At 53.0% G+C, this 22053-nt stretch overlaps 12 protein-coding genes across 12 annotated transcripts; 6 read left to right on the top strand and 6 right to left on the bottom strand.

Moving 5' to 3' along the window:
* Nucleotides 1–56: 56 nt before the first annotated feature.
* On the top strand, nt 57–263 carry COCVIDRAFT_111143 (hypothetical protein; the record flags this gene model as incomplete). The annotated part of the gene is made up of 1 exon (XM_014696600.1): nt 57–263. One exon carries the CDS (start codon nt 57–59, stop codon nt 261–263), a length of 207 nt encoding a protein of 68 aa, XP_014552086.1.
* Nucleotides 264–430: 167 nt separating this feature from the next.
* Nucleotides 431–1839, bottom strand: COCVIDRAFT_41692 (hypothetical protein; the record flags this gene model as incomplete). Its single annotated transcript, XM_014696599.1, has 2 exons — nt 431–1597; nt 1654–1839. The coding sequence occupies 2 exons, from the start codon at nt 1837–1839 to the stop codon at nt 431–433; spliced, it is 1353 nt and encodes a 450-aa protein (XP_014552085.1).
* Nucleotides 1840–2473: 634 nt separating this feature from the next.
* On the top strand, nt 2474–2638 carry COCVIDRAFT_111204 (hypothetical protein; the record flags this gene model as incomplete). Its single annotated transcript, XM_014696598.1, has 1 exon — nt 2474–2638. A coding segment is annotated over one exon (165 nt), but the record flags the coding sequence as incomplete, so codon positions are not given.
* A 193-nt stretch (nt 2639–2831) lies between these two features.
* Nucleotides 2832–3373, bottom strand: COCVIDRAFT_111163 (hypothetical protein; the record flags this gene model as incomplete). Its single annotated transcript, XM_014696597.1, has 2 exons — nt 2832–3094; nt 3166–3373. 2 exons carry the CDS (start codon nt 3371–3373, stop codon nt 2832–2834), a joined length of 471 nt encoding a protein of 156 aa, XP_014552083.1.
* A 590-nt stretch (nt 3374–3963) lies between these two features.
* COCVIDRAFT_41690 (hypothetical protein) lies at nt 3964–5256 on the bottom strand (the record flags this gene model as incomplete). The annotated part of the gene is made up of 4 exons (XM_014696596.1): nt 3964–4765; nt 4811–4915; nt 4981–4999; nt 5058–5256. The coding sequence occupies 4 exons, from the start codon at nt 5254–5256 to the stop codon at nt 3964–3966; spliced, it is 1125 nt and encodes a 374-aa protein (XP_014552082.1).
* A 448-nt stretch (nt 5257–5704) lies between these two features.
* COCVIDRAFT_30466 (hypothetical protein) lies at nt 5705–6781 on the top strand (the record flags this gene model as incomplete). Its single annotated transcript, XM_014696595.1, has 1 exon — nt 5705–6781. One exon carries the CDS (start codon nt 5705–5707, stop codon nt 6779–6781), a length of 1077 nt encoding a protein of 358 aa, XP_014552081.1.
* A 262-nt stretch (nt 6782–7043) lies between these two features.
* Nucleotides 7044–8717, bottom strand: COCVIDRAFT_30465 (hypothetical protein; the record flags this gene model as incomplete). Its single annotated transcript, XM_014696594.1, has 1 exon — nt 7044–8717. One exon carries the CDS (start codon nt 8715–8717, stop codon nt 7044–7046), a length of 1674 nt encoding a protein of 557 aa, XP_014552080.1.
* A 1243-nt stretch (nt 8718–9960) lies between these two features.
* Nucleotides 9961–11076, bottom strand: COCVIDRAFT_30464 (hypothetical protein; the record flags this gene model as incomplete). Its single annotated transcript, XM_014696593.1, has 3 exons — nt 9961–10496; nt 10555–10896; nt 10956–11076. 3 exons carry the CDS (start codon nt 11074–11076, stop codon nt 9961–9963), a joined length of 999 nt encoding a protein of 332 aa, XP_014552079.1.
* A 1626-nt stretch (nt 11077–12702) lies between these two features.
* COCVIDRAFT_55347 (hypothetical protein) lies at nt 12703–12867 on the bottom strand (the record flags this gene model as incomplete). Its single annotated transcript, XM_014696592.1, has 1 exon — nt 12703–12867. A coding segment is annotated over one exon (165 nt), but the record flags the coding sequence as incomplete, so codon positions are not given.
* A 1683-nt stretch (nt 12868–14550) lies between these two features.
* COCVIDRAFT_111210 (hypothetical protein) lies at nt 14551–18670 on the top strand (the record flags this gene model as incomplete). The annotated part of the gene is made up of 2 exons (XM_014696591.1): nt 14551–18443; nt 18499–18670. 2 exons carry the CDS (start codon nt 14551–14553, stop codon nt 18668–18670), a joined length of 4065 nt encoding a protein of 1354 aa, XP_014552077.1.
* Nucleotides 18671–19700: 1030 nt separating this feature from the next.
* On the top strand, nt 19701–19853 carry COCVIDRAFT_111159 (hypothetical protein; the record flags this gene model as incomplete). The annotated part of the gene is made up of 1 exon (XM_014696590.1): nt 19701–19853. A coding segment is annotated over one exon (153 nt), but the record flags the coding sequence as incomplete, so codon positions are not given.
* A 28-nt stretch (nt 19854–19881) lies between these two features.
* On the top strand, nt 19882–21159 carry COCVIDRAFT_111152 (hypothetical protein; the record flags this gene model as incomplete). The annotated part of the gene is made up of 3 exons (XM_014696589.1): nt 19882–20032; nt 20279–21069; nt 21130–21159. The coding sequence occupies 3 exons, from the start codon at nt 19882–19884 to the stop codon at nt 21157–21159; spliced, it is 972 nt and encodes a 323-aa protein (XP_014552075.1).
* Between the last annotated feature and the right edge of the window lie 894 nt (nt 21160–22053).

Here is a 22053-nt window from a genome sequence, read left to right as displayed (position 1 = left end):
TAGACGGCGGCAAGTCTATTTGTTTATTTTTGCTTGCAAGGGCGGGAGGTGTGATGATGATATCGGGACGGTTATCTTTTTTTTGGGTGGGTGGGTGGGAGTGGGGACCTGGATGGTGTTTGGACATTGCTGGCATCTATTCCAAAGTTACGAGAGATACCAAGGACTATGTAGATTCCTTCTTTCTTTTCTTCGTTTCTTGGACATTAGATACCAAAAATAAAACATATATATATAAAAGCACGATTCATGTAAAAAGATGAAGACACTTCTCGGACCGAAAAAAAATACATAGAGTTCAAAGTTCAGAGTTTGTATTGACATCAACCCCACAAAAAATATGTACACGGAAATATAGGATAGTAAGATAGATAAGACCATTCCAAAGATTCTCCGTAAAAGAAAGTGTGATTAAATCGTACACTTCATTCTACTTCCCAAAGTTAAATTCATCCGCACCATTCTTCCACTTTGCGAAAATCTCAACAGGAAACTGTTCAGCAAGGTGCGCGTAACCCACCGGTCCCGGGTGAAGATAATCACCGCTATCATACTGGGGCGCGAGCTGACTAGGAATCTTAGGATCAGCCAGGAACTTGTCGAAATCGACAACGGCATCAAAGACGCCGCTGGTACGGATGAATTCGTTGATGCGCTGCCTCGTCTTTTCGCGCTCAGGGTTCGAATAGGGCTGGCCGGTGAAGTTGGAAGGGGCACTGAAGGGTGTGATGGTTGCGCCAAATACAGGAATGCCATGGGCGTGGATGAGGCTGACCATTTGCTTGTAGGCTTGGATGAGGGAGGTGTAGATTTGGTTCTGGGCTTCGGGGGTGGTAGGGGCGCCGCCAATGTCGTTTACGCCCTCGAAGATCATGGCGTACTTGACGCCTGGGTGGGCGAGGACGTCGCGGTCAACACGGCCAAAGGCATTTGGACCGAGGCCGTCTGCGAGAATACGGTTTCCGCCTGCAGCAAGGTTGCCAATGGAGATGGACTTTGTGGCTGGGTTCTTCTGGAGGCGGGCGAGGAGGAGATTTGGCCATCGGTTGTTCTTGTCAGTGGTGGAGCCACGGCCGTCCGTGATGCTATCACCGATGATGAGGAGTGAGCCGACATTTTGTGGGACCCAGGCTTCAATCGATGAAATGAAGTACCAATGCGCTGCTGATTGTGTCGCTGGGTTGGTAATAGCTAGACTTGGCGCACTAACGGCGTTGCCAAATTGCCACCAGCTGGTTGTCCGGGATCCTGGATGGCTAGTGATGCTGTTTGTCCTCTGACCAGCTGCGAGATACATGGTTACGGTGATGACTTGTTGTGCCTTGATTGGGAAGTTGATAGGATCCGATACGGCGAGTGCGCCGTTGGGGACACTGATTCCATCTTCACCACCAAAAGTGACCTTTTGAAGCGTCTGAGGCTGGATGTCGTAGATACCAGCGGTCTGGTTTGCGGGAAGTGCGACAGTAACAGCGGTGATGGGGAGGTTGGAGCCACCAAAGACGTTTGTGAATTTCAGGCGGATCTGATTGGCGTCGGTGGTCACGTAGAGCGTCTGACGAACGGTACTGTTGACGAAGACAGCTCCGGTTTGGTTCTGTGGGAGCTGGGTTAGAGATGTATCCACAACCACGGATGACGAATTATACGTACAAATGGTGCTGGTGGTAAATTTGCTGGCTCAGTGAGCTGGGGCATTGTTGCAAATGCATCGACCCAGTGGCCGCCGGAAGGATTGGGGCGGATGCTGGGCTTGTTGGTTTGTCTACTGTCGATTGCATTGCAGTGAACGGACACTGCAGCGCCCGCAAGGAGCACTACCAGCCTTGAGAAGATCATCTTGACTTGATCACTTTGTAATCGACAACGGTAAAGAACGACGACTGTACAAGCAGACCCAGGAGCCAGGACACGAGCATATTTAATACTTGACGGGAACACCTAAATCACGGATGTCTGGGGGACCCCAGGGAGCTAGACAGGAACATTAAAGCCCATTGAGGATAGCGCACGAACCGATCTACGGCCTGTTCCTGAATAGGCATACGTGCGGGCGTCACGTTGTGGGGTTTGGTGGAGGGAGCGGATAAATTGGAGAGGCCAACGAAAGTTGGTTGGTGGGCAAGAGGCTCTTTACCCATCGGCTGCAAACCGCGTAAACTAGATACACGGCCATGGCTTGCTGGGTCTTTAAGACTCGGATATAATTATTCCGTCAGTACAAGTAGGTGGGAAGAAGGCTGAAACAAGGAAAATCGTGTATCCGTATTCATTGGTATCGTATCAATCGAGGTAAACAGAACAAGACAACGCCGCCCATGCAATGCAATTGAAGAAACTGTTCCATCGGCCTGTAGAAGGGCCGCCTGTTACCATGGTACCTTGCCTTGTGCGTAAGTCGGGCAGAAGATTGTATTTGGTCAAAGAAGTGCCCGTAAGCAAATAGCGTGGCGCATGAGTCGAGGGACAAAATGTGGGGCTTGGCGTCCCTCACATTGACGATGTTCTACTGCAACGCGCAAATGAGCCTCATCTGTTGGAAATTGTAAGGGTTGGCGTGGCCCAAGGGCAGAATGGCAAATCTACATGTTTGCATACAACGACCTCGTGGGAGTGGAGAACCACTAGGCCGAGTTGAGATGCAAGTGGGTGGTGGCGCGTGTCCATGGTAGTCGAATGGCAAACAGGGAAGCCGAGAGGACCCGCAGGGCAAACGGGGGGCTAGCAGCTTCTTTCTAGGCGACGGCATACATGACGTCGACGGGTGAGGCTGCAGCGAACGGCACGCTTGTGCGCAGAGGGCAGTACGGCATTAACGTTTCTGTTTGGCTTCAAAAGTCGTCGTCGCTGTCGGCCTTTTTCTTTTTCCGGCTCGACGTCTTCTTCTTCTTGCCGTCGACTTCCATGTTGTCGGCCTCGCTCTTGTCGGGCGCATCGGCGACTTTTGAGACAATCTCGTTGAGGAAGTCGAAGCGGTCTGTCTTGGTAATTGCCTGCTTAAGATGGATGGAGCCGACGCGCTTCGAATTGCGCGACTTTGCCTCGGCGGCAGCCTTTGTGACGAGGGAGATCATGAAGAGCTCAAGGGCTTTTGCTGGGGGTGCGTTAGCAAGCACTGGCGCGGGCAAGCATGGGGTGGGGGAGGGGAAAGGAGGGGACACGTACAAACAACAACGGGTGTGACTTGAGCGACCTTTCCGACGTCATCATCGGCCTGCATGATGCGCTTTATGCGCGCGACAGGAAAGTGGTTCTTGATGGTGATGTGGTCGGTGTTGGGCAGGTCGGGAACTGCAGACATTTGTGGGAGCGACGCGTCGGGGATGTAGTCTGCATCGTGCATAGCGTCCCCGCTGGCGAGATGGCGAGGCATGGGGCTCTGCAGCATGGGGTGGGGGATGTGCTGGGGCGGTGCTGGGTACTGGTGGTGGTGTTGCGGGTGGTGGTAGTAGAGGTGCTGGTGGTGGGCGTCAGAGGAAGATAAATCTGGCGGCTGTGGTGGAGCGCAGGGCATAACGACAGGGGGCAGGCGCGAACTATGCGGGCGGTGAAATGCTTTTCTGCCACTGTGCCAGTCGTCACTTCCGCGCGAGGGCGGGGCATCCACCGCGCTTTATCTGCTCAGGGAACCTTCCTGCCAAGACAAGGTGGTACGTGCTCCTAGCTCCCCTGCGCCCGCACCATGCATCGACTGCTACTCTCTATCCCTTCCTCTTCTCTTTCCTCCCCCAGTGGATGACGATAACGAGCACGCCAGAGACCATGACCGCGACTCCGCACACACAGTAGACGTCGCGGTGCCTGCCTCTGCCCGCAACGACGAAACCCGCCCCGGGCATACCCCACGGCTGCGGTTGATCGGCGCGCACGAGCAGGCGTCGCTGAGGCTGTAATTACTTGATCTAATCTGACACTATACAAGATACGTACAATACACTCTACACAGTACATACCCGCGCCCCCTCAGCCATCCTTGGTGACGCTGTCGTCCTCCTTGCGTCCTTCTCTGTGAGGCCCCTCGCGCAGCCACGTCGTCGCAAGGCTGTTCTTCGGGTCATCTTCAGGGTACCCGCGCTGTCGCCGCACATCGACCACCGCCTGCCGTACGCGCCTTGTGCACTCTTTGCGTATCTCGACGGCTTCCTTCGAGTACTTGAGCGAATCGTTGAGTACCCCGACCGCCAGCCGCTCGCCCTTGACTTGTTCCTTCGCCTGAAGCTGCTTCCACCGCCTGCGCAAGTCACCAAACACCTCTTCGGTATCGAGCTTTTCTCCAAACGTCACCCGCACGTTCTGAAATGGCCGCGGGATGAATCGTGGAAACGTGCGTGTCTCGTGCATGATGTTGTCGAAGCCCTCCACGAAAATGGGCACAACGTCCGGCATTGGCTCGCTCTCCAGTATCAGTCGCGACACACCCCACTTGAAGTAGCGCATGATTCTCTGCTCGCTCTGGTGGATCATTCCCTCGGGAAAGATATGAACCCACGCATGTCGCCGGTTTTTGTACGCCGAGGGCGCGGGGAACGTGTCGTGGCCATTGGTAGAGAAGGTAAGGTGCCCCCCGCTAAAGGGATCAATGAGGTCTGGGCTCTTGAGTGATGTCGCAGGCTTCTCCGGAGGGTCTTGTTCGTGCAGAAAAGGTCCGCGCGACAACAGGCGAATCGCTTGCGTTATGGTGGGCTGGAACAGGCCGCCGTACTGCGAATGCGCAGAGCGGTGCGTGGGGAGAACTTGGCCAAAAGTGAAAAAAGTTGACAGCCCTCTGTCCCCTGTTAGCTATGCGACGGGCCATATGCGGCAAACGTACTTGTTCGTGAAGCACAAATCATAACTCCCAAGTCCCCAACGCAGATTATCCGGGTTGAACATGTAGCTGAGGGGAAGAATGCCCCATAGGATCGGATCGTCCATTCTGTTCCAACTGCATGAGCACAATGCTTTGTCTTGCAAGACCAATGCCGCGGCAAACGTACGTACACAGATATGTGGTTGGAGACTGCGAGGGTAATTAGCACAAACACATGGTCATGCAATTGGCTTCCTCGAATGCATACCAGTAATCAGCCCCCTCTCCCTCTTTGCAGGATCCTCTCTCTCATCGAGCAGCTGCAGAAACTCATCCATGCCGTGAGTCTCGACATTGCTCAGCCCAGTGAGAAACCCTTTGCACAAAAGCCCCACGGCGCCCATTGTGATCATGGAAGCAGCGCGCCATGGCCCACTGGGCGCCTCTGGCTGGTCCTCTGGTCGCATTGCGAGTGTTGTAGGTCAAAGAACGACATGTGCAGATTTCGCGTCCCGCGGGTGAGCAACAGCCTTGCACCCAACGTCACTGGCCGCCTGTCCGCCAGGAACCAGGCAATTTTGGCGACAGGGATTCCGGTCAGGCGGCCGGCACGTGCAGCCACTGGCTGGCTCTTCGTTCCCCGGCACCTCCCAGCTCTCCTACACTACCCGATCCATGTCAGCATTCCGACATCTCGATACCCCATTGTAGTATTGCTGCTACGATACTCCTGTATTAATGTCACCTGATCAAGTACATACACCACACAGTATCTGGTAGACTCAAACTTGGCACCAACGCACGTGACCAACTGCAAGCGCGTCGCAAACTAACACTACATGGGTGCGAGACGCGCTTTGCCATTATCAACCATTTGCCTCTACTCCTAACCAACTCGTCTCACATCGCCTCAACATGCCACCGCCAAAGACTGTCTTCACATCGTATGAGCGAAACTCGCTCAAGGATAGATGGGGTTCACAATCAACGCGCCTCACACGTGATTCATTCTTGCCATTCGGCTCCTGCCAGCTCTGTCTTCTTCCATCAGTAGATCCAGTATGCTGTTCGCAAGGCGACCTCTTTTGTCGGGAATGTGCCTTGACGAATCTCTTGGCGCAGAAAAACGAGATGAAGCGGATGGAAAAGCTCAATGAGCGGCAAAAGCTCGAGGAAGAGGAGCATAAGTTGCGCGAGGAAGAGGAGGCGAGGCTGCGAGCGGTAGAAGAGTTTGAGCTAGTCCAGCAGGGACTTTCTGTCAAGGCAGGATCATCAGCAAAAATGGTTGGAAGAGAGGGAGGCAAGATCATGGTGGAAGAAGAGCAGGATCACAAAGCAGCTGGCCAGGGCAGAGGCACGAAGCGAAAGTTTGAGATTGACGAGGAGGAGCTTAAACGCATTGCGAACGAGGAACAGCGAAAAGCAAAGCGCAACCTGGACGAAGAACGCAAAGCTGCAAAAGGCCATCTACCGAGTTTCTGGGTACCAGGCGAGACACCTGATCAGCACCATAAGACTGCTGAAAAGGCAAAGAACACACCAATATGCCCGTCCAGCTCCCCCGACCAGCCTCACAGTCTATCCCTCAAGGGCCTCACGAGCGTTCATTTCCACGAAGAAAAGTCGACGGAGACCGGCAAGCCTGTGCGCACGTGTCCAAGCTGCCAAAAGGCATTGTCAAACAGTACAAAAGCTATGCTCGCTATCCCCTGCGGTCATGTCCTCTGCAAGCCTTGCGTCGACAAGTTTCTCAAGCCCGAACATCGTCACCACCGCGATGCGCATGATGACGCCCCCGAACCAGATACGATACATTGTTATGTCTGTGACGCCGATCTCAGCACCGCGCCAGATGCCAAGGAAGGAAAGAAGAAGAAAAAGAAGGAACAGGCGCCCAAGCCGGGATTGGTCGAGATTCGGAGTGAAGGCACAGGATTTGCGAGTGGTGGCAAAGCTATGGTTAAGAGGGAGGGTGTTGCTTTTCAGGTTTAGGGAGTGGAAGAAGTTCAAAGAGTTAGTCATTGGTAATGAGCATCATCACGTCCTAGGTGGATTTAACCCTCATCGAGTCACACCACCCAGCAGAGTAGAATACGACTTTAGATTCCGACATTCCTCGAGTCAGCCTAATACCATAGATCATGTGGTCAAGAGAGATGGATAAGAAATGCAACGGTTCATAGGGACAAAATCTTATTTAGAGTATCTTCTCAACAAACGCTGGCTACTACACATAGAACCCCATGTAGCACAATCAGTCAAACACGCTCCCGCGGCTCCACTTACTCGCTCTCCTCACCCTCTTACCGAATACATAAAACACAAACGGCACAGGAATAAGAAGGGCTGCAAATCCACCCGTGATGGAACTAGCCGGCCCAACACCAAGATTGTGATACAACGGCGTAACAACTAGCGGGAACGCGCCAGCGAACACACTGCGCAGAAACGTGTTTGCCGCCACTGCACTCGCTGCGTACAGTGTGAACGTGTCAACGAGGTAGTTGAGCGCAGCCTGGAAGATGGTAAAGAAACCTGTACCCATTAGCACGAGGCCAATGACCGGTGCGATCCAGTGGAACTTTGGGTCCGCAGTCCATCCCATGATAAATTGGCCTGCGGAAAACAAAACGGAGCCGAGCATCATGGGTGGCAAGCGGGCCTCAGGCACGGCTCTGTCACCTGCCGCGTGGTATACTTTGTTGTAGAGAATCTGGTTGTAAGCGTTGATGCTGCATCCGATGATTGCGCCGACCAAGATGCCCAGGAAAGGCAGTGTAGCGCTGACTGCAGGCCAGCCCCTTATTTCGCCAAAGATGATCGGGATACCGCCTAGTTGCATGTACAAGATTCCGTAACAGAAGCTCGCATACAGCGCGACGAGGAAGCAAATCGGCGTAGTGAGCAGCTGTATCGGGCGAATCAAGAACTTCTTCGAAAGCTCCTTGATACTAACATCCCATTCCTCGAACTTTGTATGCAACGCCCAGTTCCCCGTCTCATGTCGGAGGCGCCGCGCCTTATACACCAGCAACTTGGGCGGATAGCATTCATCGATGAACACGACATCGATAGCCAGCGTCGCCGCCTGAAGAATCCCCGTAAAATACTCTGTCCACCGCCACCCCAACGATGGATCCGCCACAAACGCTGCAGAAACAATAGGGCCCAGACACGGGCCCCCGACGACCGCCATTGCGTATCCGGCCATTGCCATGGCCCGCCACGCCGGACTATACAAGTCCCCCAGCACACCCCCCGTATTCGTCACTGGCGCACTCGCAAAAAACGCCCCAAAAAACCGTGTAATCATCAGCGTTTGGAAATCTTTTGCGGCCGCGCTACCAAAGCTGAAACACATGGCTACAAACATTGGTGTCAACACTGCGATCCGTCGTCCATACACTTCGGACAGCGGCGCCCAGAGCAAGGGACCGAGTCCGAATCCAAATAGGAAAATCGTAGTACCGAGCACAGCTACTTGGTTGCCTACGTGGAACTCTGCGGCTATTTGTCTGGTGCCTGCGGAGTACGCGGACGAAGCCCAGGTTGCGCTCATGGTGGTGAGACCGTACATGAGTGTTGTCAGGACTTTCTTTTTCGTGGGCCAGTTGATAGGACGGTAGGGATCGTCTTCGCCGTCAAAGTCGACGAGGACATCTGCGGTTGTGGGTTGGTGTGCTAACGGGTGTGTAAATGGAGCTACATTTGGTCGAGTCCGGATTCGCGAGAGGACGGTGTCTCGGCGGGATATTGTGCAGTTTAGGGATTGGTTTAGCCCAGTGGTTGTTGCTGGTCCTGTTCGTAGTTGGCTGCGTCGACTACGTGAACGGGAAATGCTTTCTGCTAGTTCCCTACGTGTGGGTCGGTGTCCGTCGTTGTGGGGGTCGTAGATGTCCGATTCGGTGTCGGTGGATATGGTTGACATTGTTGATGCACTTCTTCGTCTTGATCTAGATTTTCTTCCACTCTCGAGGTCCATGCTTGCGCTGGATAGTGATGACGCAGTTTCGTCTCGAGTTTTTTCTCTTTCAGGATCCATGGTATCAATCGTGTTATGTTACGGCGACCGCTGAAGATGGGAATTCTATGTCTCTAATTCTTCTCAATTGGTCTTATTATAAACAGCGATGGGTGAATAATCGAGCACCCAGCCCACAATTTATCATCCATGACCAACGTTCTCGCCATCAATAGACATAGATATCTCGGGTAAGTGTGACGTCAATTCCGCTTGCTAATCGTTTGGTCTAGCCTGAGCTGGTATAGTATCTCCATGACCATTCGCGTCGTCGTTGTTATTTCCGTAAGACTCGGAAAAATCCCCGGGATATGTAACGCGTAGAAGTGCTCTTACGAATGTGAAGATGAGTAGAGATGCTGACAGAGACGCCAAAGGGGATTTCTATGCAACGGAAAAGCAGTCTTGCGGAAAAGTAGTTCTTATGGGAAGGCAATCCTTACGGAAAAGTAGTCGCTAGAGGGCAAATATTGACGACACGAATACCGCATACTTCACTTCAAAGCACTACTCCGGCCAAAATAAGATATGTGTATTGAAAATAATAGATCCAAACACCCCTCAGCAGAAAAAATAATACAAGTCCGTGCAGGCAGGGTTCGCGCCACAACACCAAAATGACGTAACCTCGATAGTTCCAAACATATTTGCAGCTGTGTATCTCAATAAGAACACGACATCCTCAAATGATCTTTTAGAAAAATGACTTCTCCATCTTCAGAGAAGCGACCCCTGCATTCGCGTCTTGATACTCCGACGCGTGCTCGATTCTTTGAAGCTATCGATCGGCGCGGTGATAGGACTAAGCAAGACATCTACCGTGATTTCAACATCCTAAAAGCCACCGCCTTTCGACTCCTCCAGCAGCGCAATCAATACGGGAACCTAGCTGACCGCTGCTCAAAACTTCGTCAATACAAAAAAGAACACAGGGGCATTGACTTAGGCCGTCCGTGAAAGCATCCAGGGAAGACTACACAGCAAAAACGCAATGCTACACAACAGATTACTCGAACGAAAAGATTACCAAAAGTAGAATACTAGATGTCACATTCCGGTAGTACTATTGAACCATACAACGTCTTACTCCATACCCCTACTACTACTACTACTCACAACCCCTCCTTCCCCCTCCCCATCTCCAACTCACCTACCAAGCCCCCGGCGAACTCGCCACAATCTGTGCCGCAACCTCGCAATCCTCACCCTGCGGCACCACCGCCCCATACCCCACATTCTGCGCACACGCCGTAAACCCATACACACCGCCATAAAACCCACTCCCATCGGGACTCGCCTTCTGCAGCACCGCCGTCAACGGATCCACACTTGCCGACGGGCCTAGCGTCACATTGCCCGTCCTAAACGTCGGCACCGCCGTAGCATTCGTAAAGTAAAACGTACTCCTCTGGCACTTTGGGTTTATCAAACTCGCCGTATTCGCCAGGATCCAGGGCTGATTGATGATGCGTTTCCACTGGGCGAGTGTGTACCGCGGCGATGCTTGGTTGGCCTCGTTTACGAATTTCAGGTCAATGGCTTCGGAGTAGAGGCCGGGGCCGCTGGCGGGGTTGGGTGCTTGTGCCCATTTGGAGTTTATGCCAAGGGAGCCGTCTGAGTAGGATTGGAAGGGGGAGGAGAGGGGGATGAAGGCGCCGATGCGGAAGAGGATGCCTGCTATGGTTGCTGTGGGGGTTCGAGTTAGCAGTCGGGAGAGAGGGAGAAGGAGAAGGGGAAGACGTACCGACGACAGAGGGAATGATACCGGCGACGTAGGCTTGGGTTACGTCGTCGACGCCTGCAATGTAGTTTATGAGGGGCACGCTTAGGGGCGTTTGGGAAGACCCGATTCCGACGTATGGAATTAGGGAGCCGGCGAACATGAGGCCGGTGGCGATTTGGAAGTTGTCTTGTCGGATGTCGTTGGTCATGCCGGCTGAGGCGACAACTGGGTGCATTCCAGCGGGGAAGTTGAGGGATGCTGGGACGGGCAAGAGGTTTAGGCCGCCGAGGTTGAAAAGGGCGGGGAAGGCTTGTTGGAGGGCTTTTTTGACTTCTTCCTTGGGGACGGGGACGAGGAACCAGTCTGAGAGAGTGTGTGTGTTAGATTTGCTGCTCTTTAATGGGAACGTGGAGAGTATGTACTATTGGTGAACGACTGCGTCCGATCCTGTGGATTGTAAATAGCGACTTCATTCGGACATATGGCGCTCTGTCCCGCAACGAGACTCGCAGCCGCGAGCAAGATCTGAAGAAATCGTGCCATCGTCTCTACTCGCTTCTCGTTTTTTTGGATCTGAGATGCCAATTCCAAAATGCGCGTCGCACTCTCTTCCCTCCCCCCCCCCCTTTAATATACCTCAAGCCTACACCACAGCGCCACCTTGCCCATCTCCATCTCAGCCCAGCCATTAGCAAATCATCATGTGCAAGTCCGTGATCCACCACTGAACGAACCATCTTAATCCAAAATAGTCAATCGATCGCGTCGGGCGCGGGCCCTCCCGAGCTTCTCCGTAGAACGATCTACATCACTAATATCGATTGTGGCGCTCACCCACACGGCCAGTCCCCCCCCTCCCTTTACTTTGGAAACCTCCCCCCGCAGCTCCATCATCGATCCTGTGACTATCGAATAGTAGCGCTTTTCTTCTCGCTGATTCAGGTACGAGATCCGATCGTTGCTAGAGCAAGGGACGTATTTTTTTAAGGGGGGGGGCAGCTTTGTTTTCCACCACGACTGTCGTGTCGCTTGTACGACTTACAGGCTGAGTCGAACACCCCTTATGATTCACTGTTACGCATTTACTTTGCTCAACGCCACATATTGTACCGGACTGTATTGTCTTGGCACCTGGGTAGTTTCTCCACATGATTGTGTCCAGTTACTTACTACTAGTCCGATTGGACGCCACGGGGATCTCGCAGAAACATCCTTTGTATAACTCGGCGTGTCGTGTGCTGTGCGCCAATCTGCGGAACGGAGGGAGGCGTCTGGATTTTAGATTAGACTAGACCTAAATTGCACGATGAACTATTACGAACGGTGAATGTTAAGAAAAAGTGGCTTTTTTTGCGCATCACAAGCGCATGTATTTATTTATTTATTTTGGGCTTCTTTCCGCGCGGTTTCGAACTATCCTTTTACGAGGTTGGGAGTACGGTTTGTGGGTGTTCGTGCAATGTGGATGCTGGGAGGCTGTTTGTGAAGTTAGGCGTCCAGAGTATTGAGGTCACATTGTAGCTGTACAACTATAAATCTTTTGGGGGGGGGGTTGGCTAATAATAGGTCAGGGTCACCGGTATTGGCGTATGGGGGAAAAGGAAATATGGGGCTTGGGAGAGCTGCGTTGGGTAATCGGTGAGGCTGGTGTCTCTGGTGTAAGGTGTCTGGGGCAAAGGTGGGCGAGATGATGTAATGAGATTAACGTGCTGCGTTGAAGGTATGAAGCAGAGTGAGGATTGTTGGTGTGAGTTTCTGTTTGCGAGCATGTGTATTATCTAATTGGCTAGAGAGGAATACTTATGATGAGCAAAAGTATTGAATCAGAATATAAATAAGAGAAATGTGTCTATGTTGCGTGAAATGCTTGGTTTGTACAATGAAGACGTCAAACCGTAGGTGGGTGGTTGCCTTGGAAATGTGTCCAGCGAAAGACTTATTGGCGATTGATACACAATGGGTCTGGTAGGAGAGGATGCATCCGTAGTTCCTGTCATTGATTTTGTACTCACTGCTTCTGATACGCTCTTCGCACTAGGGGATTTTTGCTGTTAACATGCGCACCAGTCTGCCATTACAATGCCTATGGCGCATTTTTTTCCTTGGGCGAACTCGAACATGTAAAAAGAAGGGTAGCGAGATGTTGTTGGTTCATGGAAGCATGGCTAGAAGTACCAAAATGAAACAACGAGTAGGATGGATGATGAAAGAGCAAAAAATAACGTACAAGCCCGACGTGGGGGTCGAACCCACAACCTTGAGATGTACTGAGTAATCGTGTCTGTTAGACCGTGAAAGACTAAGAGTCTCACGCTCTACCGATTGAGCTAGCCGGGCTATTGCTGTTTTCGATGGGGAAAAAATCAGAGATAGACTCGATATGTAGCGACGCAATGTGTGAAAGCGCATGCATAGCCAAAAAAGAAACCATGTGCGCTGTCAAGAGCAAGTATGCAGGGTACGGTGGGGTGGAGGAAAATTCTGGCCACGGGACGCGAAGATTGGCGCTAGCGGATGGCGAACCATGGGAGGGTTCGGCAGATTGTCATTGTAGGCGAGAGAGATGCCAAGCCAAGATTGAGATGAGATGTATCTGTGCATGTGACAAGTAGGACCGTCATGTAGGTTGCAGTAATAGTGAAGAGTTGCATGGCAGGAATAATACGCAGGTCCAGGCAGTGCTGAGGCTAAGTATGTACTTGGGTGGGCGTAGGTCAGGCGCGGTGAGGGCAAGCAAGTGAGATGTGGTCTCATGGGCCAATAGTGGATGCGTCCCTGGCGAGGTACGTACCGCTACCTATTTTAAGAGTCGCCAGCGCCACTAGGGTACCGTACCGTTACGAGATGGCGGACTGGACCAGCTCAACTTGGCAACATAGGCCCTGGTATAACAGTCTGTCAGTACACATGTCTCGAGTGGCAGCTTTGACGATGCCCAAATCAAGGCTTGACATTGCTGCGATACGGCGCGCTCGGGTCGTGGTTTTCGGCATGTCCACGAGGCCGCAGCACAGTGCATACGTGAGTTAAATTGGGATGCGCCCGCAGTGGACGAGGACGCAGGGCAGAGGGCGCAGCGACGAAGTTTATACTGGATTGGTTTCAATACCCATGGCGGGCCAACGTGCTTGGTGTCTCAAAGTCGGGTCATGGCCCTGCATTCCACGACGACAGACCCCGTACATATATTTATGTACATACATGCATGTTGGAGGATGACTAGCATTTGATTGACGACGACGACGAGGACAGTGTGTACTCTAGAATCGAGTAAGTAGGGATAGAGGGCTTGCTTGGCGCAACGTCAGTGTGCTCCACCTAATGTCTTTCCCAACGGCGGCGCCGCGTAATGGCCCTGGACAGGAGCAGGACGTCGAGGAGAAGACAGTCTCACACGTCCAGGTCGACTCGGCGCAATTTGGAGACTTGGTCGAGGGGGGGCGAGCAGTGTGTCATTCGCTCGGGGGTGGATACAGACATGTCGACACCAGGGGCGCGGCTGCAGCAGCTTGGCCAGAGTAGCAGGGAAGCAGTCGTATGTACGTACACTCTAGGCACTGCCTCGCTCCTCGCTGCTCGCTGCTCGCTCAGCACTCGGGGCCCGTGCCTACACATCTTTCGACGACGACACTCCTCGCACCCAGCCCACAGTCAGGCCAGACTCCTGCACACTGAACCCGTCATCCTGCTGCTGCTGCACTCCATAGCCCGCTGCCAGCTCCCTCTGTTGCGCGTCGCATCTGCCTTGCCATACCCGCCCTCTCGCTCACACACGCATTCTCTCCCACACACACTCCTGATACACGAACCGCCGGTCAACGCGGAGGTGCGACTACCACTGTACTATTTTCAGCGCCCACCTCTCCGCCCGTGGCCGCAATCACCACTCCCCCCCACGCACGCACCCACACACTCCTCTCCCCACGACACGGCGACAGACTGCAGCGGCTCTTCGATGCATTAGCAGAGCAAACGCGCTGAGCGGATCCAGGACGCCCAAGACGACAGACGGCCGCCATGGCCAGCAGGCCGCCAGGTGGACCGCCTCATAGCGACAACCTCATTGACTTTGACGACCACCGGCCCGCATACAATTCGGGCGCACCGCCCCCAACCGGCGACCACAACCTCCTGCACCGCTACGACATTGACGCCTCAGACGCCCCACCACAGGGCCGGCCCTCGGTCTCGTATGATGACTTTGTCGGCGGTGGCAGGTCTACCCAGGGTCTGCCGGGCGGGCCAGGCGCTCCTCCCGCAGGCTCACCCTACGTGGGCGGAGGAAGCAACCCCAGGGCCTACTCGCAGACCTCGGACCTGAACAACTACCAGCGCTACTCTGACGCCGACATCCCCCACGACGACGATGCCTCGGCACAGGGCTACTACGCCGCCGGGGGCGCATACGACCAGGCCTCGCCAGGCGTCACCCGCGGCGGCTCCAAGAATGCCCACAACAGGAACAGCATCCTCAGCCTCGGCGGCGGCCTGACGGGGCGTGTCAAGAACATGCTGGGCCGCGGCTCAGAGTACTCGGAGATGGACATGCCCTTGACCGAGAACGCCGCCCACCCACAGCAGCCCAGCGCAAACGAGCCCGCCAGCGCCTACGACGACGGTTCATCGTCCAAGAAGAAGAAAAAAGGCCCCAGCAACTTCAAGTTTGGCTTTGGCGGAGGCGCACCAGACCCCTCGACCCTTGGCCCCCGCATCATCCACCTCAACAACCCGCCCGCAAACTTGGCCAACAAGTATGTCGACAACCACATCTCGACGTCCAAGTACAACATTGTCACTTTCCTCCCCAAGTTTTTGTACGAGCAGTTTTCCAAATACGCCAATCTCTTCTTCTTATTTACCGCCATCCTCCAGCAGATTCCCGGCATCTCGCCCACCTCGCGATACACCACAATTGTCCCGCTCTGCATTGTTTTATTCGTATCCGCCGTCAAGGAATACATTGAAGACTACCGGCGGAAACAGTCGGATTCGGAACTCAACAACTCAAAGGCTCAGGTCCTCAAGGGTTCTACTTTTGTAGACACCAAGTGGGTCAATGTCGCCGTGGGAGACATTGTGCGCGTTGAATCCGAGCAGCCCTTCCCCACCGATCTCGTCCTCCTCGCCTCTTCCGAGCCCGAGGGTCTTTGCTACATCGAAACCGCCAACTTGGACGGCGAGACGAACCTCAAGATCAAGCAGGCTATTCCCGAGACTGCCGACTTTGTCAGTCCGGCAGAACTCGCAAGACTAGGCGGCAGAATCCGATCCGAGCAACCCAACAGCAGTCTCTACACTTATGAAGCCACCTTGACCATTGCCGCAGGCGGAGGAGAGAAGGAACTACCTTTGGCACCCGATCAGCTACTGCTGCGTGGCGCTACGCTGCGAAATACACCCTGGATCCATGGTGTGGTCGTTTTTACCGGACATGAAACGAAGCTCATGAGGAACGCTACGGCCACCCCTATCAAGACGACAGCCGTAGAGAGAATGGTCAACAAGCAAATTCTCATGCTGGTGATCATCCTCATCTGTCTCAGCATCATTAGTTCCATTGGCGATGTCATCATACAATCTACTCGGAGAGATAACCTCACCTACCTCTATCTCCCTGGTTTCAACGGTGCCAAGCAATTCTTCCGCGACCTACTGACCTACTGGGTCCTGTACTCCAACCTGGTACCCATCTCGCTCTTCGTAACAATCGAAATCGTAAAGTATTACACTGGAAGTCTGATCGACTCTGACCTCGACATCTACTATGAACCAACCGACACACCCGCCAAATGCCGAACTTCGTCCCTCGTCGAGGAACTCGGCCAGATCGAGTACATCTTTTCTGACAAGACAGGTACCTTGACATGTAACATGATGGAGTTTAAGCAGTCTACCATTGCCGGTATCCAGTATGCCGACGAGATTCCCGAAGACCGACGTGCGACGATTGAAGACGGGGTTGAGGTTGGAATTCACGACTTTAAGCAGCTCGAGCATAACCGACAATCGCATCGCAACAAGCACATAATCGACCAGTTCCTTACTCTTCTCGCGACATGTCATACCGTTATTCCCGAAATGAAGGGAGAAAAAGGCGCCATCAAGTACCAAGCTGCCTCTCCGGATGAGGGTGCTTTGGTCGAAGGCGCCGTGACTCTGGGTTACAGGTTCATTGCACGAAAACCGCGCGCTGTCATTATCGAGGTCGACGGCCGTCAACTGGAATACGAACTCTTGGCTGTCTGTGAATTCAACTCTACAAGAAAGAGAATGTCTACCATCTTCCGCACGCCCCAAGGCAAGATTGTATGCTTTACCAAGGGTGCCGATACTGTCATTTTGGAGAGACTTTCAAAGGACAACCCGTATGTAGAAGCGACCCTGACACATCTGGAAGAATACGCCTCCGAGGGTCTCCGCACCCTCTGTCTGGCCATGCGTGAGATTCCAGAGGACGAGTTCCAGGAATGGTGGTCGATTTTCAACACTGCGCAGACAACCGTCAGTGGCAACCGTGCCGAAGAGCTGGACAAGGCTGCCGAACTCATTGAACGCGACATGACTCTTCTGGGAGCAACTGCTATCGAGGACAAGCTGCAAGACGGTGTCCCAGACACTATTGCGACTCTGCAATCCGCCGGCATCAAGGTCTGGGTCCTGACTGGCGATCGCCAAGAGACTGCCATCAATATTGGTATGAGTTGCAAGCTGATTAGCGAGGACATGAGTCTTCTCATCATCAACGAGGAAAACAAGGAAGCCACACGAGACAACATCCGCAAAAAGTACCAAGCGATTACCAGCCAGAGTCAAGGCGGGGCTGAAATGGATGTCCTCGCTCTGGTCATTGACGGTAAATCACTTACGTACGCCCTTGAGCGCGATCTCGAAAAGGAATTCCTGGATCTCGCCGTCCGGTGCAAGGCTGTCATCTGTTGTCGTGTCTCTCCCCTCCAAAAGGCCCTTGTTGTCAAGCTCGTCAAGCGTCATCTCAAGTCGATTCTGTTGGCCATTGGTGATGGAGCCAATGACGTTTCCATGATCCAGGCTGCCCACGTTGGTGTTGGTATCAGTGGTGTCGAAGGTCTCCAGGCAGCTCGTAGTGCAGACATTGCCATTGGTCAATTCCGCTACCTACGCAAGCTCCTGCTCGTCCACGGTGCATGGAGTTACCAGCGTGTCAGCAAGGTCATTCTGTACTCTTTCTACAAGAACATTGCCATGTTCATGACACAGTTTTGGTACTCTTTCCAGAACGGCTTTTCCGGACAGATTATCTACGAGTCGTGGACGCTCACCTTTTACAACGTCTTCTTCACGGCAGCACCGCCTTTTGTGCTTGGTATTTTTGACCAGTTTGTGAGCGCGAGGTTGCTGGATCGATACCCACAACTCTACCGGCTTAGTCAGTCGGGTGTGTTCTTCAGGATGCATTCGTTCTGGTCCTGGGTCGGCAATGGCTTCTACCACTCGCTCATTCTCTATTTTGGCGCTCAGGCTTTCATCATCTGGGACTGGCCGCAGTGGGATGGCCGCAATGCAGGTCATTGGGTTTGGGGTACGGCAGCCTACACTGCTAATCTTGCAACTGTGCTACTTAAGGCTTCGCTCATCACCAACATCTGGACAAAGTACACTGTGCTGGCTATCCCAGGTTCGATGCTTCTCTGGTTCATCCTCATGCCCATCTACGCCATTGTAGCGCCCAAGGCCGGCATCTCGAACGAATATGTTGGTGTGATTGAGCGACTCTTCCCCGACCCGCGATTCTGGGCCATGCTGGTGGTACTACCGCCGCTTTGCTTGATCCGAGACTTTGCATGGAAGTACGCAAAGAGGATGTACTTTCCGCAGAGCTACCACCACGTTCAGGAAATTCAAAAATACAACATTCAGGATTATCGCCCACGGTACGTCGCTCTGGATCTGTGTAGTACAAACGACGAAAGGCTAATACGTGTGCAGAATGGAGCAGTTTCAAAAAGCCATCCGAAAGGTACGACAGGTACAGCGTATGCGCAAGCAGCGAGGGTATGCATTCTCGCAGACGGACGAGTCGCAGGCGAGGGTCCTACAAGCATACGATACGACACAACAGAGAGGAAGATATGGAGAGATGGCGAGTTCGCGGAAATAGGGTGGGTATTTGCAGCGAAAGGGGCACTTTGCTCTTTGGTGTTTGGTCTGGCGCATGACGGGCAAGGCGCGGAAGGAAAAAAACATGTACGACTGCGTCCCGAGTGGGCATGATGTGTTTAGTATGAATAGTGTATTGTTATCGATGGTGGCGTCGGCCAACCAAAGTTCACGTTTCTGTTGGTTGTGTCTGATGTTGGTGTGGGGTGAGCAGGTGCTATCTCTGCAATGTTATCTTGATGCCATGTCGACTGCAGGTTGAGCTGGACACCACGTGCACACGGAAAGTTGTTGTATCGGGCGCTTAATAAGGAACACGGTGTCCCGAAGGCCGTAAGGCGGAGTCTGCAGAGCTTGAGGCTTTAGTCGATTGGTACGTCAAGGCCGTGGTGCGAAACAATTATCCGGTGCCTCGTTACTAACAGGTATTTTATCCGCCTACCGCGCAGTGGCAGGGCCGCATTGTGGAGCAAGAGGGGCACATGCTACCCCACCACGCAAAACTCCCCTCGCTCTGATATGCTGCCGCGCCCGTTTTTTACCACCCATACCGGCCATGATACGCTGCTGTTTGAGCTTGACCAAGGCCCCTCGAGATGCCAGACTGTTGAGAGGAGCCGCTATTTATCCTGGCCGTTGTAGAATTTGCCGGGCACTTGGGAGAGAGAGAGAGCAAGAGACAGACGGCGAACCCGTCCAAAGTTACGCTTACACAAGACGACGTGTAGCTACCTGCCGCGCTGCTGAGTAGCCGTCATAAAGGCTACAGTGGTCCTGGCAGGGTTAAATGGCAAGCATACCGATGGCGAATGAGGACTCGACGAGGCAACGCAAAGGCATGGTTAACCCAGTCGTCCGGGTGAAGACGCAGGGTCATTTGGCCCAAACTAGCCTCTGACACGGCGTTATATAGACGGCAGGCTGTTTGTTGTGCCTGGGGGCAGAATGGTCTGAAGTTCCGTCTGCAAAATACACGTTTGATATCACGGAGCCATGATTGCTAGACCCATTTGCCGTGCCGGTAGTATTAATACCACGCGTTGCGCCGCTGCCTTTTCCACTGCTTCTACTCCTCGTCCCTTCACATCTCTTTCTTCTACTTCTTCTGCTTTGCTGTCGTCGTCGTCAATCAAGACTCGCTGCATTGCCCCTCGAGCGCATACCGTACCAGCTTTCAAGACTAGACTTGCCAGTCGCAGCTTTTTCGCTACAATGGCTTCAAACGTCCCTTTCGTCACCCTCAACGATGGCAACAAGATGCCCCAGGTCGGCTTTGGCCTGTGGAAGGTCGACAATGCCACTTGTGCCGATACTGTTTACAATGCCATCAAGGCTGGCTACAGGCTGTTTGACGGCGCATGCGGTACGTAAACTTGTGTTGGGCACTTCATTTTTTTTTCTCTGCTCTCTCTCTCTTCATCCTGTAACCCCACCATCTGGCAAATGGTCAGCAGAATCGGTGCCTGTTACCGCGAGACGCCCCGAATTACCGGTGGCTGCTGTACATGCTTGGCTCTGCACATCGGAATGTTAGCGTCGTCCATCGGAACGAAGCCCGAGCCTCCTCACGTGCTCATGCAGCCCATACTGACGACTCAATCTTGAACAGACTACGGCAACGAAGTCGAGTGCGGCCAGGGTGTTGCCCGCGCCATCAAGGAGGGCCTTGTAAAGCGTGAGGACCTCTTCATCGTCAGCAAGCTCTGGCAAACCTTCCACGACCGCGAGCAAGTCGAGCCCATCGTCCGCAAGCAACTTGCCGACTGGGGCGTCGACTACTTCGACCTCTACCTCATCCACTTCCCCGTCGCCCTCAAATACGTCGACCCCAAGGTCCGCTACCCACCTGGCTGGTACTACGATGGCGAGAGCAAGATCGAGCACAGCAACGCCAGCCTACAAAGCACATGGGAAGCCTTTGAGGACATCAAGAGCAAGGGCCTCGCAAAGAGCATTGGTGTAAGCAACTACAGCGGTGCCCTCCTCCTCGACCTCTTCACCTACGCCAAGGTCAAGCCCGCTACCCTTCAGATCGAACACCACCCTTACTACGTCCAACCCTACCTCATTGAGCTCGCCCGCCAGCACGACATCAAGGTCACCGCCTACTCGTCGTTCGGCCCCCAGAGCTTCCTCGAGTGCGACATGAAGGTCGCTGCCGACACCCCTCTTCTTTTCGACCACCCCGTCATCAAGAAGATCGCAGAGGCTCACGGCAAGACTCCCGCCCAGGTTCTTCTCCGCTGGTCCACCCAGCGCGGTCTCAGCGTTATCCCCAAGTCCAACTCGCCAAACCGCCTGGCGCAAAACTTGGATGTTACCAGCTTTGATCTCAAGGACAGTGAGATTGAGGAGATTTCGGGTCTGGACAAGAACCTCAAGTTCAACGCTCCTACCAACGTACGTTTTATCATCGCCTTGGGAATTTATGTGAACGGTATTGGCTAACATGTTTTATAGTACGGTATCCCTTGCTACGTCTTTGCATAGACGGCGATGGTCATCGATCTCTTTTTTTGCTATTTTTTATGGAACGTTTTTACGAATTTATTCGATGCGCCGACATCGAAGGATGATGGGTATAAATATGGATCAGGTAGGATACCAAGTATATATCAACACAAATAAAAACAAGTGCTCAATCAATTGATGCAATGTCACTTCCCCTGACTAACGACAACTATTGACGTGATATGAAAACAGTAGCAAGATCTACACTAAACACAGCTGGCCGTGTACTTCTTCCTCTTCTGCCTTTTCTTCTTCTTTTTTATCAACGTCATTATCACATGTCCCACCCCCAACCGGCATCTGTTCGGCAAACTATACTAGCTGCAAGCAATAGCCGACTATTTTATATCTACACGTAACGAAAAAAAAAAGCCCAAAGCTTCGACCAATGACGCCACGACCGCTTCGTCTCCGAGGAAGATCGAAGCTAAGGCCATGGTAGCCGCAAACTTTACTTTAGGGCAATGGCATTTTGTCATTTCACCATAGTACCCTCATTGAAAAACTACGTGACGCCGGCTTCCCTTTTTGTGGGTATGGTACTACGGTTACATCGCGAGAGCCACGCACTTGGTACAGTACGAATAACGTGAAACTCACGTGTTCGCACCCAGTAAATCACACACGCTTTTTCTCGGAGCAAAACCACGCCGCTTATTTCCGTCCACCCTCCCCCCGCTCGAGACCCTTTTTTCGATACACGTGTGAGCAGCGTTGCAAGCGATGATGATGCGAGGCAAGGGGATAAACTAACCAACCCCATCATCCACCATCAACTGTCCCAAAAAAAAAGTTGTAGAAACTTTACCCTCCAGCAGTGGAAGGAACCCCAATTTCTCCGCTTTCCCATCCCAGTCCATCTACCTGACACAC

Source organism: Bipolaris victoriae (assembly GCF_000527765.1).
Source record: "Bipolaris victoriae FI3 unplaced genomic scaffold scaffold_118, whole genome shotgun sequence".
Taxonomy (NCBI): Eukaryota; Fungi; Ascomycota; class Dothideomycetes; order Pleosporales; family Pleosporaceae; genus Bipolaris; species Bipolaris victoriae.
Note: the sequence above shows the minus strand (reverse complement) of the source record. Positions and strands in the feature narration are given on the sequence as shown.